At 55.6% G+C, this 10,030-nt stretch overlaps 1 protein-coding gene across 1 annotated transcript in view; it reads left to right on the plus strand.

The window, feature by feature from the left end:
* The window catches only part of IGSF9B (immunoglobulin superfamily, member 9B), a 118,545-nt gene that overhangs the window by 22,105 nt on the left and 86,410 nt on the right, over positions 1-10,030 (plus strand). Inside the window, exons 19-21 of the mRNA XM_009890822.1 lie at positions 5-801; positions 9,337-9,458; positions 9,886-10,023. Coding sequence (XP_009889124.1) covers positions 5-801; positions 9,337-9,458; positions 9,886-10,023 — 1,057 coding nt within the window. The remainder of the gene's footprint in view (positions 1-4; positions 802-9,336; positions 9,459-9,885; positions 10,024-10,030) is intronic.

Raw genomic sequence — 10,030 nt, forward strand, 5'->3', positions numbered from 1 at the left:
CCAGCCCCGGCCCGGCGAGGCGGCCGAGGGCTCCCAGCCCACCGGCTGCCTTTTCCTCGGGGCACCTCCCTCCTCCCTCCAGGTGGTCCCCTCGTCCTACCCGGGCATCCTGCCCCTGGAGGCACCAAAGAGCTGGACCGGCAAGTCACCCGGCAGGGGCCAACCCTCTGTGCCCACCACCACCAAGTGGCAGGACAAACCTATGCAACCCATGGGATGTCAAGGGCAGCTAAGACATACCAGCCAAGGTATGGGCATACCCGTGTTGCCTTACCACGAACCGTCCGAGCCCGTCGGCCCCAGCGGCACAAGCACATTCAGCCTGGACACCAGGTGGTACGAGCCCCAACCCCGACCTCGGCCCAGCCCTCGGCAGGGCAGGAGGGCTGAGCCCAGTTTACATCAGGCGGTGCTACAACCTTCGAGGCTTTCTCCTCTGACCCAAAGCCCCCTCAGCTCCCGCAACAGCTCCCCGGAGCTGACCGCCCGCGCCCGGCCCCGGCCGGGCCTCATCCAGCAGGCGGAGGTGTCGGAGATCACCCTGCAGCCCCCCGCGGCGGTCAGCTTCTCCCGCAAGTCCACGCCATCGACGGGATCCCCCGCGCCCAGCAGCCGGGGAGGCAGCCCCAGTTACCGACCTACTGCCGCCTTCGCTTCCCTGGCCACCGGCTTCTCCGGCTCCCAGGGCTCCTCCCTGCCCGTGGACACCATGGATGTTTTTGGAGACATCCCCTCTCCGAGGAGGGCTGGCGAGGAGATTCTCCAACCAGAGCCGACATCCACCACGGTAGCCGCCACGGGGTAAGTGCGTGAGCCCCGTGGTGCCCCCCTCAGTCCCCTCCCGGCTTCCCCCACCCTGCCTCACCCGCTCCCTCTGACTCCCTCCCCGCCATCGCCATCCCAACTCGTAGGGTCTCTCTGGGCGCGCTGCAGCATCCCTTTTGGAGACAGCATCCCGCGGGCTTTGCTAGGAAAAGACTGGTGCCGCGGGTTGCATGGCCGCTGCCCGGGAGAGCTGGGTTTTAGGCAGGCGACCTTGCTGGTGCCAGCGGCGCGCTTGCCTCCTCCCTGGCGGCTCCCTTGGGAACCTGGGAGCGCCGTGACTCGGGCTGCGGGCCGTCTACCAGGCGTGCAAAGACCTGGCTCCCGGCTCGCGTAGGTAAGTGTCCTGGTGTCACTGGCGGTTGTTTCCTCTTCTAGCTGCTGGCTCTTGGCTTTCTTCGAACGTTAGGGCCGCCGCCGCCGCGCCTCTGTCTTCCTCCTCTTCCTTCCCGCGGAGTCTAGAGAGCTTTAATGCATGACAGAAACAGCTATCACGGTCACCGCCCCACCTGCAAAAGGGATGCTGCAGCCCCAGGACGCGGGCAGGGAGAGATCAAGGACTTAGCCCACACCAGCAGCATGTCAGGAGAGGAGGAAAAATAAAAATAAACTAACCCCAGCGGAGATCGGGAGGCTGCCGGCACGCTCAGATCCTGCCCTAAAGAGGGATGTGGCTGCACTAGACAGTAGCGGCTGGTTTTCCAGGTACCAGGGTTGCTCCAGGCAAAAAGCGTCTCTCTCTCTCTCTCTCTTTCTCTCTCTGTATTTCTCCTCTTTCCTTCCGTCTTTCACAGCACCTTAGATCCCGTAGCCGTGCTTTCGTCCCATCCTTTCGTCTCGCTTCATTTTGGCTTGTTGTCTGGTGGGGTCAAACCACCCCCCCCCGACCCCTCCGGCTTGCAGCAGAGAGGAGTCGGGGGGCCAGGGCACCCAGCCCCACGGAGCCGGCGCGGTCGGAGGCGTACGGAGAAGAGGCGTGTGTTTCGGGGAGGGGGGAGGCAGCGTTTCACCCCGCAGTGCCCTCCGCATTTCACTCCCGCCCTCTGGTACCTGGAAGCGTTATGGCCTTAGAAAACCCCTCTGGCACGGCACGGGCTGGGGTGCACAGGGGGGAAGGAAGGAGGGCTCAGGGGAGAGGATGGGGAGGGAGAGGAGCTGAACGAGCCTGAAACGACTTCTGTTTGCCTCTGGAAAACACAGCTACGGAGCGATGCAATTAAACACGTAGATGTAGGTCTACGTCTCCTAGCCAGGGCACCCCGAGGAGACCCAGCTCCAGGACAGATCTGTGTTAGAGCAGCACTGTTGTTCGTGCTTTTACGCAGTGTATCCATTCGCTTTGTTGATTATTGTTTTCGTTTCTTCTTTTCCTTTCTCTTCTGTTTCTTTCCCCCTTTCTTCTCCAGCCTCGTTTGGTTTGTGTTTCAGTTTGGTTTCTTTCCCTCCTTTTCCTTTGGAGTTGTTGATGTGCTGATGTGTTGCGGAGCTCGGCTCCTTGCGGGTGTTGATAACTGCTTTGTTTTTGATTAATCTCAGCTATCTGGGCAGTGTTGTCGAGACAAGCTTCTCCTCAGCTCAATAGGTAAGGGTGATCCATGTCCGAAAGGATGGTGTGGGCGCTGTGGAGGGTGGCCGGGAGCGGGGCATGAGAGGGGACACAGAAGGGGCTTTTCCAATACCATCTCTTCCTTTAAAGGGGAATAAGGAATCCGAAAACACTAGGAAACACCTCTGGACGCACAGTCTCTGTGGCTTTTGGGTTTCCCCTCCCAGCAGCGTGCCGCTGCTCCCCTGCCTTGGGGGAGGCAGTGGAGCTGGAGAGCCCGGTGGTGGCAGCTGTGTCTTCATGTTGGGGTTTGGGATGAGCCAAGCTGCTGTCTCCCCGTGGCCATCCTTCCTGGAGGATGGCGACACGTGGCACCCTTGGCTCCTGCAGGGCTTGCGTGGCGTGAGGGTTGTGTGGTGTTAGGGAGGTGCATGTTGAGGTGAGATTGTCCTGGACCATCTAAACCAGGAGGAGCTCATGGCCACCCCCTGGAACCTGGTGAAACAGCCACATGTGGAGCAATCAGCTGCAGACAGTGCTCTTGAACTGGAGCTCCAAAAATCAGTCTCCAGTTGCAGTCCAGGACAAGGAGAATTTTGTTCCCATCAGTACCTGGATCTGTTTTCTTTTTCCCAAGTTCCCTCAATCATGCAAAATGGGAGGAGTCTTACTTTCAAGATGGACTGTATGGTTGGCAGCAGCATAAGTACAGTTTCAGGCTGCCAGTGAGGTGTCTTATCATTCCTGTCACAAGTGTAGTCATAGTAAAAGCCCTTCCTCTCTGAAATACTCCTTGGAGAAAGCTTTAAGACTTCTTCTGACCCAGCTGTAATTAAATAGCCTTAAGCAGATCTTGGAAGACTCTCCCCAGCAAATACCTCTTGGGCTGCCTTCATGGGGCCGGTTTCCTACAAGGCCACGGCATCCCGGTAATTGGGATGGAGTAATCAAGAGATGGTTTTCGGACCTTAAAAGCAGAGAATGTTACTAAAACTGCTAAAGCCAAATGGGATAATAGTCATCCCTGACCCCCACGATTGGGAACGCTGGCCTGTTTGGCTGCCAGCCAGGCTGGTTATGAAAGGAGAGGTGGGATTGCAGACGGGGCCTGGTCATGCCCAAAATTCCTTAGGACAGGTCTTATAAAAATTTAAGCTTTGCTGCCTTGGATGGGAAGAGTCAAGGTCCTGGCCAGTGCTCTCCTAACAGCCTGAGGAGCCTTGTTGGACTGGAAAAGAGCCCCATGAGAGGGAGATAAGCTGCTTAGAGAAATCAAGTAGATGTTTCCAGGAGAGGGGAATTCCTCTAGCTGATGTGGAGGGTTGTCCTGGGGTGGGGAGAGCAGGAGAGGGGAGGAAGGAGTGTTGTGTCATGCAATGGGAGCAGGTACAGGATATGCGCTCCATGGAGGAGCCATCGTGGCATGGCAAAACCCTTCCAGTTCGAGCCTTGCAGCCTCCAAAGCTCTTAAGTACTTGGACACCTTCTTCTCTTTTCCGCTGTTGATCCTAGAGCGGGGTGTCCTGTGAGGAGCAAAGCTAGCACCAAGCTTTGGTGAGATCTGGGCTGTGCCAGATTTCTCGAGAAATGGGGAAGCCCTCAGCGAGGACGTGGCTGTTTGCTCTATTCTTTCTTCCGTGGTGCTTCCCTGCTCTGGGAGCGTTAGGGACACGAGTGAACGTGGCTTTAGCACAGCAGAGGTGAGCCAGGCTCACGTCAGAGTTCGGTGTGGCTCTTGCGCAGATCTGGGCTGTCTCCTGTCTCTGGTGCTGGGTGCCGCGAGCTGATGGGGTTTCAGGAGCAGGGTCACATCGCCCAGCTGGGAGCTTGCGGAGGAGCAGCCGTGCATCTTACTCCGAGATGCTGCTGAGGGTTGGAGTTGCAGGAGCGACTCCAGAGTCATTATCCCCAAAAAGGGGAAGCCAAAAGAATAAATCTCACTTTAATAAGCGAGGAATCCTGTAAAGAGCCCAGCCAAGTAATTTCTTGATGATTTGGGGTCATAAAATTGTCAGTGCATGCGGAGCACAGGGATTTTATACCAGACCAGCCAGATTTCTCTACTGCAGTAATAAAAGCTGAGAAGAGGAGAGGGAGAGGCAGTTTGCGGGCTCAGTGGTGGCTGCAGCACGGTGGCTTTCGCTGGCTGAAGATCAGCTAATTTTTACCGATGGGCATGGTTAAATAATGCTGGTCCTGAGTCGGCACAAGCAGTTTTCCCATCTTCTTCTCTTTGGATGCAGTGTGTAGTGATGCATCTTCTAATGGGGAAGAGGGGGCTGTCGTCTCCCTGCAGAGGGAAACCCAAAAACCACAGACAAGGCACCAAGCCCCCATGGTCCCTGGCACCGCAGCCTGCCCTGGGTGGCCACACCGCCCCCCCTCCTTTGCCAGGGCAGTGTTGGTGATGCCGGGAGCTTGGGGGCTTGGTCGTGGCGTAGCGTTGAGTGACAAAGGGACGTTGGCACCAGGCGTGCGGGAGGAGGAGCACCCCTCGCTCCCCGCTTGAAAGAAAACAGGTTCCCCTTTAAAGACTGTCCATGTGCTGATCCTCTGCATGTGTTTCATGCCTCCTCCCGCTTGGAGAAGTTGTGAGTCCGCTTGTCTGAGTGCGTTTTTCTTTTCTTTCTTAATTATTATTATTTTTTTCTTTTCAGTCTCTTTAATTTACTTATATATTTTCTTACTCCTGTTTTTCATTTATCTTCCTCTCTCCCCCCTTCCCCATTACTGTATCCCCCTCTTCCTCTCCAGTCCAGCCCCTTTTCCCTCGCCCTCTCTCCTTCCCGCTCCTCTCCCGTCAGCATGGTGAAGTCCGTTGTGTAGGTGAGTTGTGGTGTCTGCAGACCTGTAGAAGGGACCCCCTTCTCCGGTGTGCTCCCCGCTGTGACCAGCCCCTTCCTCCCTCATTGCGATGCGTTGGCAGCAGCAGCAGCTCTGGGGCAAAGGGGCCATCACCGCTGTGTTTCTCTAGCACCTCTTGCGCTGAAGGATCTCAAGCGATGCACGATAGCATCCTGGGATGGAGGCAGCAGCCAGCACTGCCTCAAAGCAGAGGGGGGATTCCAGCTTGCAGGACATCTCATGGGATCGTGCAGGACTTGAGCTTGAGATGGAGCCTCGTGTAGGCGAATTGAGCCCTTCGTCTGAGGAGGATGAAGGGTTGAAGGACACAGTGGCTGAGACACGGTGGCTCTCGTCCAAGTGGATGCTCTAACTGGTCCAAGTGGATGCTCTCACATGTCCAAACTATTCCTGGATGGCAGTGTCTTGACTCAAGGAGAGGAGAAGGCAGGACACGTGTTGAGACCTCCACAAGGTGAAATACATGTATTTTGCCCTTAAATCTCCTGGACCATTCCTTTATATGGGTTCCCCCTTTTGGGTGGAAGTTAGTTAGTGATGCTTTCATGGGCATTTTCCCTTGCATCTTTGCTTCATATGTGGAAGGACATTTGAAGAACAGCAGCGGCTTCTCCTTTAACACTGAGATGCGTGTTGGTTTGGATAGCTTTTCTCCCCTAGCTACCTCCTCCTGTCCTGGGGCTCTCTGAGGTCCCTCAATACTTTTGCGGCCTCTCCAGTACCTCTCTGTCCACGCAGTTCAGACCCTTGCTCGTTCAGAAGGGTTGTGCTTTGAAGACCTGAGGAAAACTGCTGTGCCTGGTGTTTGTGGTGCCTTGCAGAAGGCTTGCGTCAGGAATTCACATGTGCTTCTTGAAGCTCCTTTGCTGGGCTCTACACTGAAGTCTCTAGAAGTTCGCCTGCCTCCCTGAACCTCTCGTCTGTTGGTGTTCAAGATAGCTCTTGTGCATGGGCAGCTACCCAAAATACTAACTCTGGGGGGAGGAAGAGGCTTTTGGCTGAGCTTAAAATGAAAATTAATTTGAAAGAATTGGAGTCCTTTGAAGAAATAAAGGGTGGGTAGAGCAGATAAAATTTGGCTGGTGAGTAGCATCGTTTCGTCCTCCTCTGTATCTCTTCCTTGCCAGAGGTCAGACAGTATTTATGGTGACACATGGGTTCAGTGCGCTGGCTGCTTATGTTTGTGTGTATAAATACAAGTCCAATTATTCCAACTAGTGGAAATGAGCTTCAGGCAATTTCCTCATAATCCCTTGCGTAAATCTGTCTAATTTTGTCAACGTGCCACAGTAGCATCTTCTTAGAAGGAAAAAAGAATGGAAAGAGCAAGAGCCTTCTACAAGTTGAGCTTTAATAATATTAGCAAAGTTGCCTGAGTGGTGGGAACGGGACGTGGAAGGCAGGACGGTGACAGCATCACCAGCTTGCCGTCGTCCAGGACTTGGCACACGTGGGTTCCATGGGAGGATGGACTGGGGCTGGAGCAGTTGTGGTCACCGTTAGCCAAGTACCTGCCTGAATGTAGCTGTTGTGCAAATCATAGAATGGTGGATATAAATGGGAAAAGCCTGTTATTGACCAATCAAGCAGGAATTACTGCAGGGATATGCCATGGTCTTGGCCCTTTGGGTCACTGCGGTCTTACTCTGAGCCAGTGCATGCACGGGGTGCACCCCGGCGGCTGTCGGCGTTGGCACACCTCAGCGGGTAGTGCCCTAACAGAGCTTGGAGCCGCCGCACGCAGCATCTCTCACAAGAGGCTGGTTGCATTTGGGAAGAAGGCGTTTAAGCACTGAAGCTGTACGGGCTTGTAAATGTCGTCTTTCCTACGAGGGAAAGCTCTCGCTTGGATCCAGCCAGCAGGACTACTTGTCTAATGAGTTGCTTCATCTTCAGCTGATGTGCTGCTCTGCTGGGAGCTGGAACAGAGGCTCTACAGGAGCATCCGCGCCTTGATGTCTCTGTTGCGATGGGAAACATGAAAAGGGGCTTTTCTATACCCAATGTCTGGGTTTCTGTTGCAGCTGCTGTGTCCCAGCTGCTTCATCAATTCACACTGCACTTTTCTTGGTGCTCTCCAATGCTGCTAGCAGAACTGAGAAGCTTTGCAAGCACACACATCTTCAAAAACAAACCCCTTCAGCTCCCCAAGGGGAAAAATCCCTTGGGAGCTCTTCCCCTGTGCCACTCCAGCTGAAGTATCAGCGCTCTGGCAGCCTTTTGGGATCTCAGGCATAAAGCGTTGCTATCACGCCGTGCTCTCTGCAGTGGTGGCACGCGTGGGGACTCGCAGAGGAAAGCCTGGGGGTTGTCTTCAGCGCTGGAGAGGCTCCACCTGGAACCCAAGGGAGACGAGAAGCTCCAAACTCACAGTAGGTGGACCTGCTCTTGTACCGCAGCCCGAGTGTGCTGGGGCTCTGTGCTCAAGCCCATGTCCTCACGCTTTCCCTGCTGCTCCCGCCAGCAATGTTTTTGCAACACCTCATGGATCACACCTTACTAACAGACCAGGAACCCTCAGGTGGATGAGTTCGGCCATGGCTTTTTGGTGCCACAGCAGGAGTCTGAATGCACTGATGCTGCTTCCTTGCAGTCAGTCGAGGTGACTCTTCTACCTGCCCATCCTGCTGCCTTGTGAAGAGCCTGTGGCTTGCGGGGTTTGCTGATCTCTGCCCTGCTCTCGGATATCTGAAGATGCAGGAGTTGTCATCAGCACTGTCCCCTGCGTGGCTGTTTTGAAAAGGTTTGCTCCCTGACCTCTGGTGACCGAGTTGTGAGAGCAGATGAGTGTTGTCTCCTCCTTTGAAGGGTAGGACAGACTTGTTAGAGGCACGCTGGTTTAAATCTCCAGGCTTTTCTCTCTGGAGCCTGGCTTCAAGCGTTGGCTTTATTGCAATGAAAGGTACTTTGTGGATGCTTCTCCTGTCATCTCTGGGCACCTTGTGCGCAGGTTGCTCGGTCGTGACTCAGGTTGATCCCAGGTCGTTACCTGTGGCCTCTGCTGCCTTGACTCAGACTTCTCCTTCTGCGGCATTAGGTGTCGGTGCAGCTTGGAGGGACATGAAAGTAAAATGGAGAGGGGGAAGGAAACGGGAAAGCAGCAAGAGGGAGGGATGCTGTGATGTGTTATAGATGAGAGCTGGACCAACCTGTCTCCTAAGGAGAAGGTTTTCCTCTACTGCCCTGCTCTCCATAGCAGTCATACTGTCCAATTCTTGGATGGGAAGAACAGGTACAGTGAAGAAAATAGAGAAAAAAACCTCTTTGCAAAGGGGAGACCGCTTAACCTTGAGCTGGTTCCTGTAGAAGAGTTTCTCAGGGGTTAAAGCTGGAAAACTATCACTTAAAACTACTGCCTCTCCTGCAGGAAACACCCCTTTGCAAATCCCCTCCTTGTCCCTCGCAATAAAACCTTGTCAGCGTTTTCATTTCAATGTCCTGTCCTGCAGGGCAAGGAAACCCAGCTCCCAGCCTCTCGGTGTTAAGGAGCAGACTCTCCTGTGCTGTTGCGTTTCTATTGTCGCTTATAGCAGGGACCTGGGAACGAGGTAGCGCTCCCGGCTGTGTCGGCGTGTGCTCTTTGTGTCCCTGTCTGTCATGTGGCCCCTGGGTTTTTTTGGCCGTGGGAGCAGGGCCAGGCAGGATCCTGCCTCCCTGCTGTTTGTGGCGCCGGTGTTGTCCGCCCAGGTTGGCTCATGGTGCCCGTCTCGATGCTGCCGTGCCGCTTCTGCCTGTCTCTTCCTCTCTCTCTCCATCCCAAGGGGTTTCCCACCACTTCCCAGAAATGCCTTATCGGACATAGGATCTGCCCCGTCCTTTTTTTTTTTTCGTTTATTGTGCTGGCATGGCAGGCAGGTGAGCTGGGGTGCCAGCAGCTCTCTTGCGGGGCTGGCGTTGGACGTGTCCGGTGGGGCCAGCCGGGGCCACGGCGCTGCTCCGCAAAAAAACGCCTGGCTGGCCCCGCCCCCTCGGCCCCGTGTTTCTCGCCTTTTCCTTTTCTGTGGCAGAGCTGGCTGGGGTCGCCTGATCCCCCGCCGGGGACGGCCGGAGGCCTGAGTGTGGCCGAGAGCTGCTGACAGTGCCTGTCTGCTTTTCCTTCCTAGAAAACGTCCATCTCCGTCCGGGGACGCTGCTGCACCTGAGAGGCTCGAAGCTCTGAAATACCAGCGGATAAAGAAGCCCAAAAAGTCATCCAAGGGCTCCTCGAAATCCAGAAAACAATCCAGTGAGTGTGAGGACCCCACGGTCCCTGATGGCATCCCCTCTGTCACCCCATGGGCAGAGTTCGGGCAGGTCCCTGCCAGCTCTGGCACCGGGGGGGTCTCCAAGCCCACGCCTGGATGCTGCCCTCATCCCCTGCCTCCCGAAGGGACGGCTCACCCGTAGGCTGTCCCTCCCCTGCTCCTCCCCTGCCTCCAAACCGAGTTCCCCTTCCACGCATCTCCCATCTCCAGTGATTTGGTTTGCATTTTCTTTTTGAGTGTTAATTTAATTTTCCCTGATGCCCATCATGCTCCCTTCTCGCCGAGCAGCGGGGTTTGGGGCCAAGCTTGCCGTAACCTCCCTTTTACGGCACGCAAAATGCTCTGCCTGCTGCCGGCGCTGCCGCTAGCTGCCGGCTCTGGTCCCATCTGCCTTCTCTTCCCCCCTAGACGGCTCTGCCTCCCAGGTTCAGCAACTTCCCAGCTCTCAGGTACTGTCGCCTGACGAAGCTGTCTGCCTCCGCAAGAAGAAGAGACACCCTCGTCAGGACCCCTTCGCCCGCCTCTCGGCGCTGAAGGCCGACCTCTGCCCCCG

The sequence above is a fragment of the Charadrius vociferus genome, unplaced genomic scaffold (assembly GCF_000708025.1).
Source record: "Charadrius vociferus isolate BGI_N301 unplaced genomic scaffold, ASM70802v2 scaffold858, whole genome shotgun sequence".
In the NCBI taxonomy this organism is placed as follows: Eukaryota; Metazoa; Chordata; class Aves; order Charadriiformes; family Charadriidae; genus Charadrius; species Charadrius vociferus.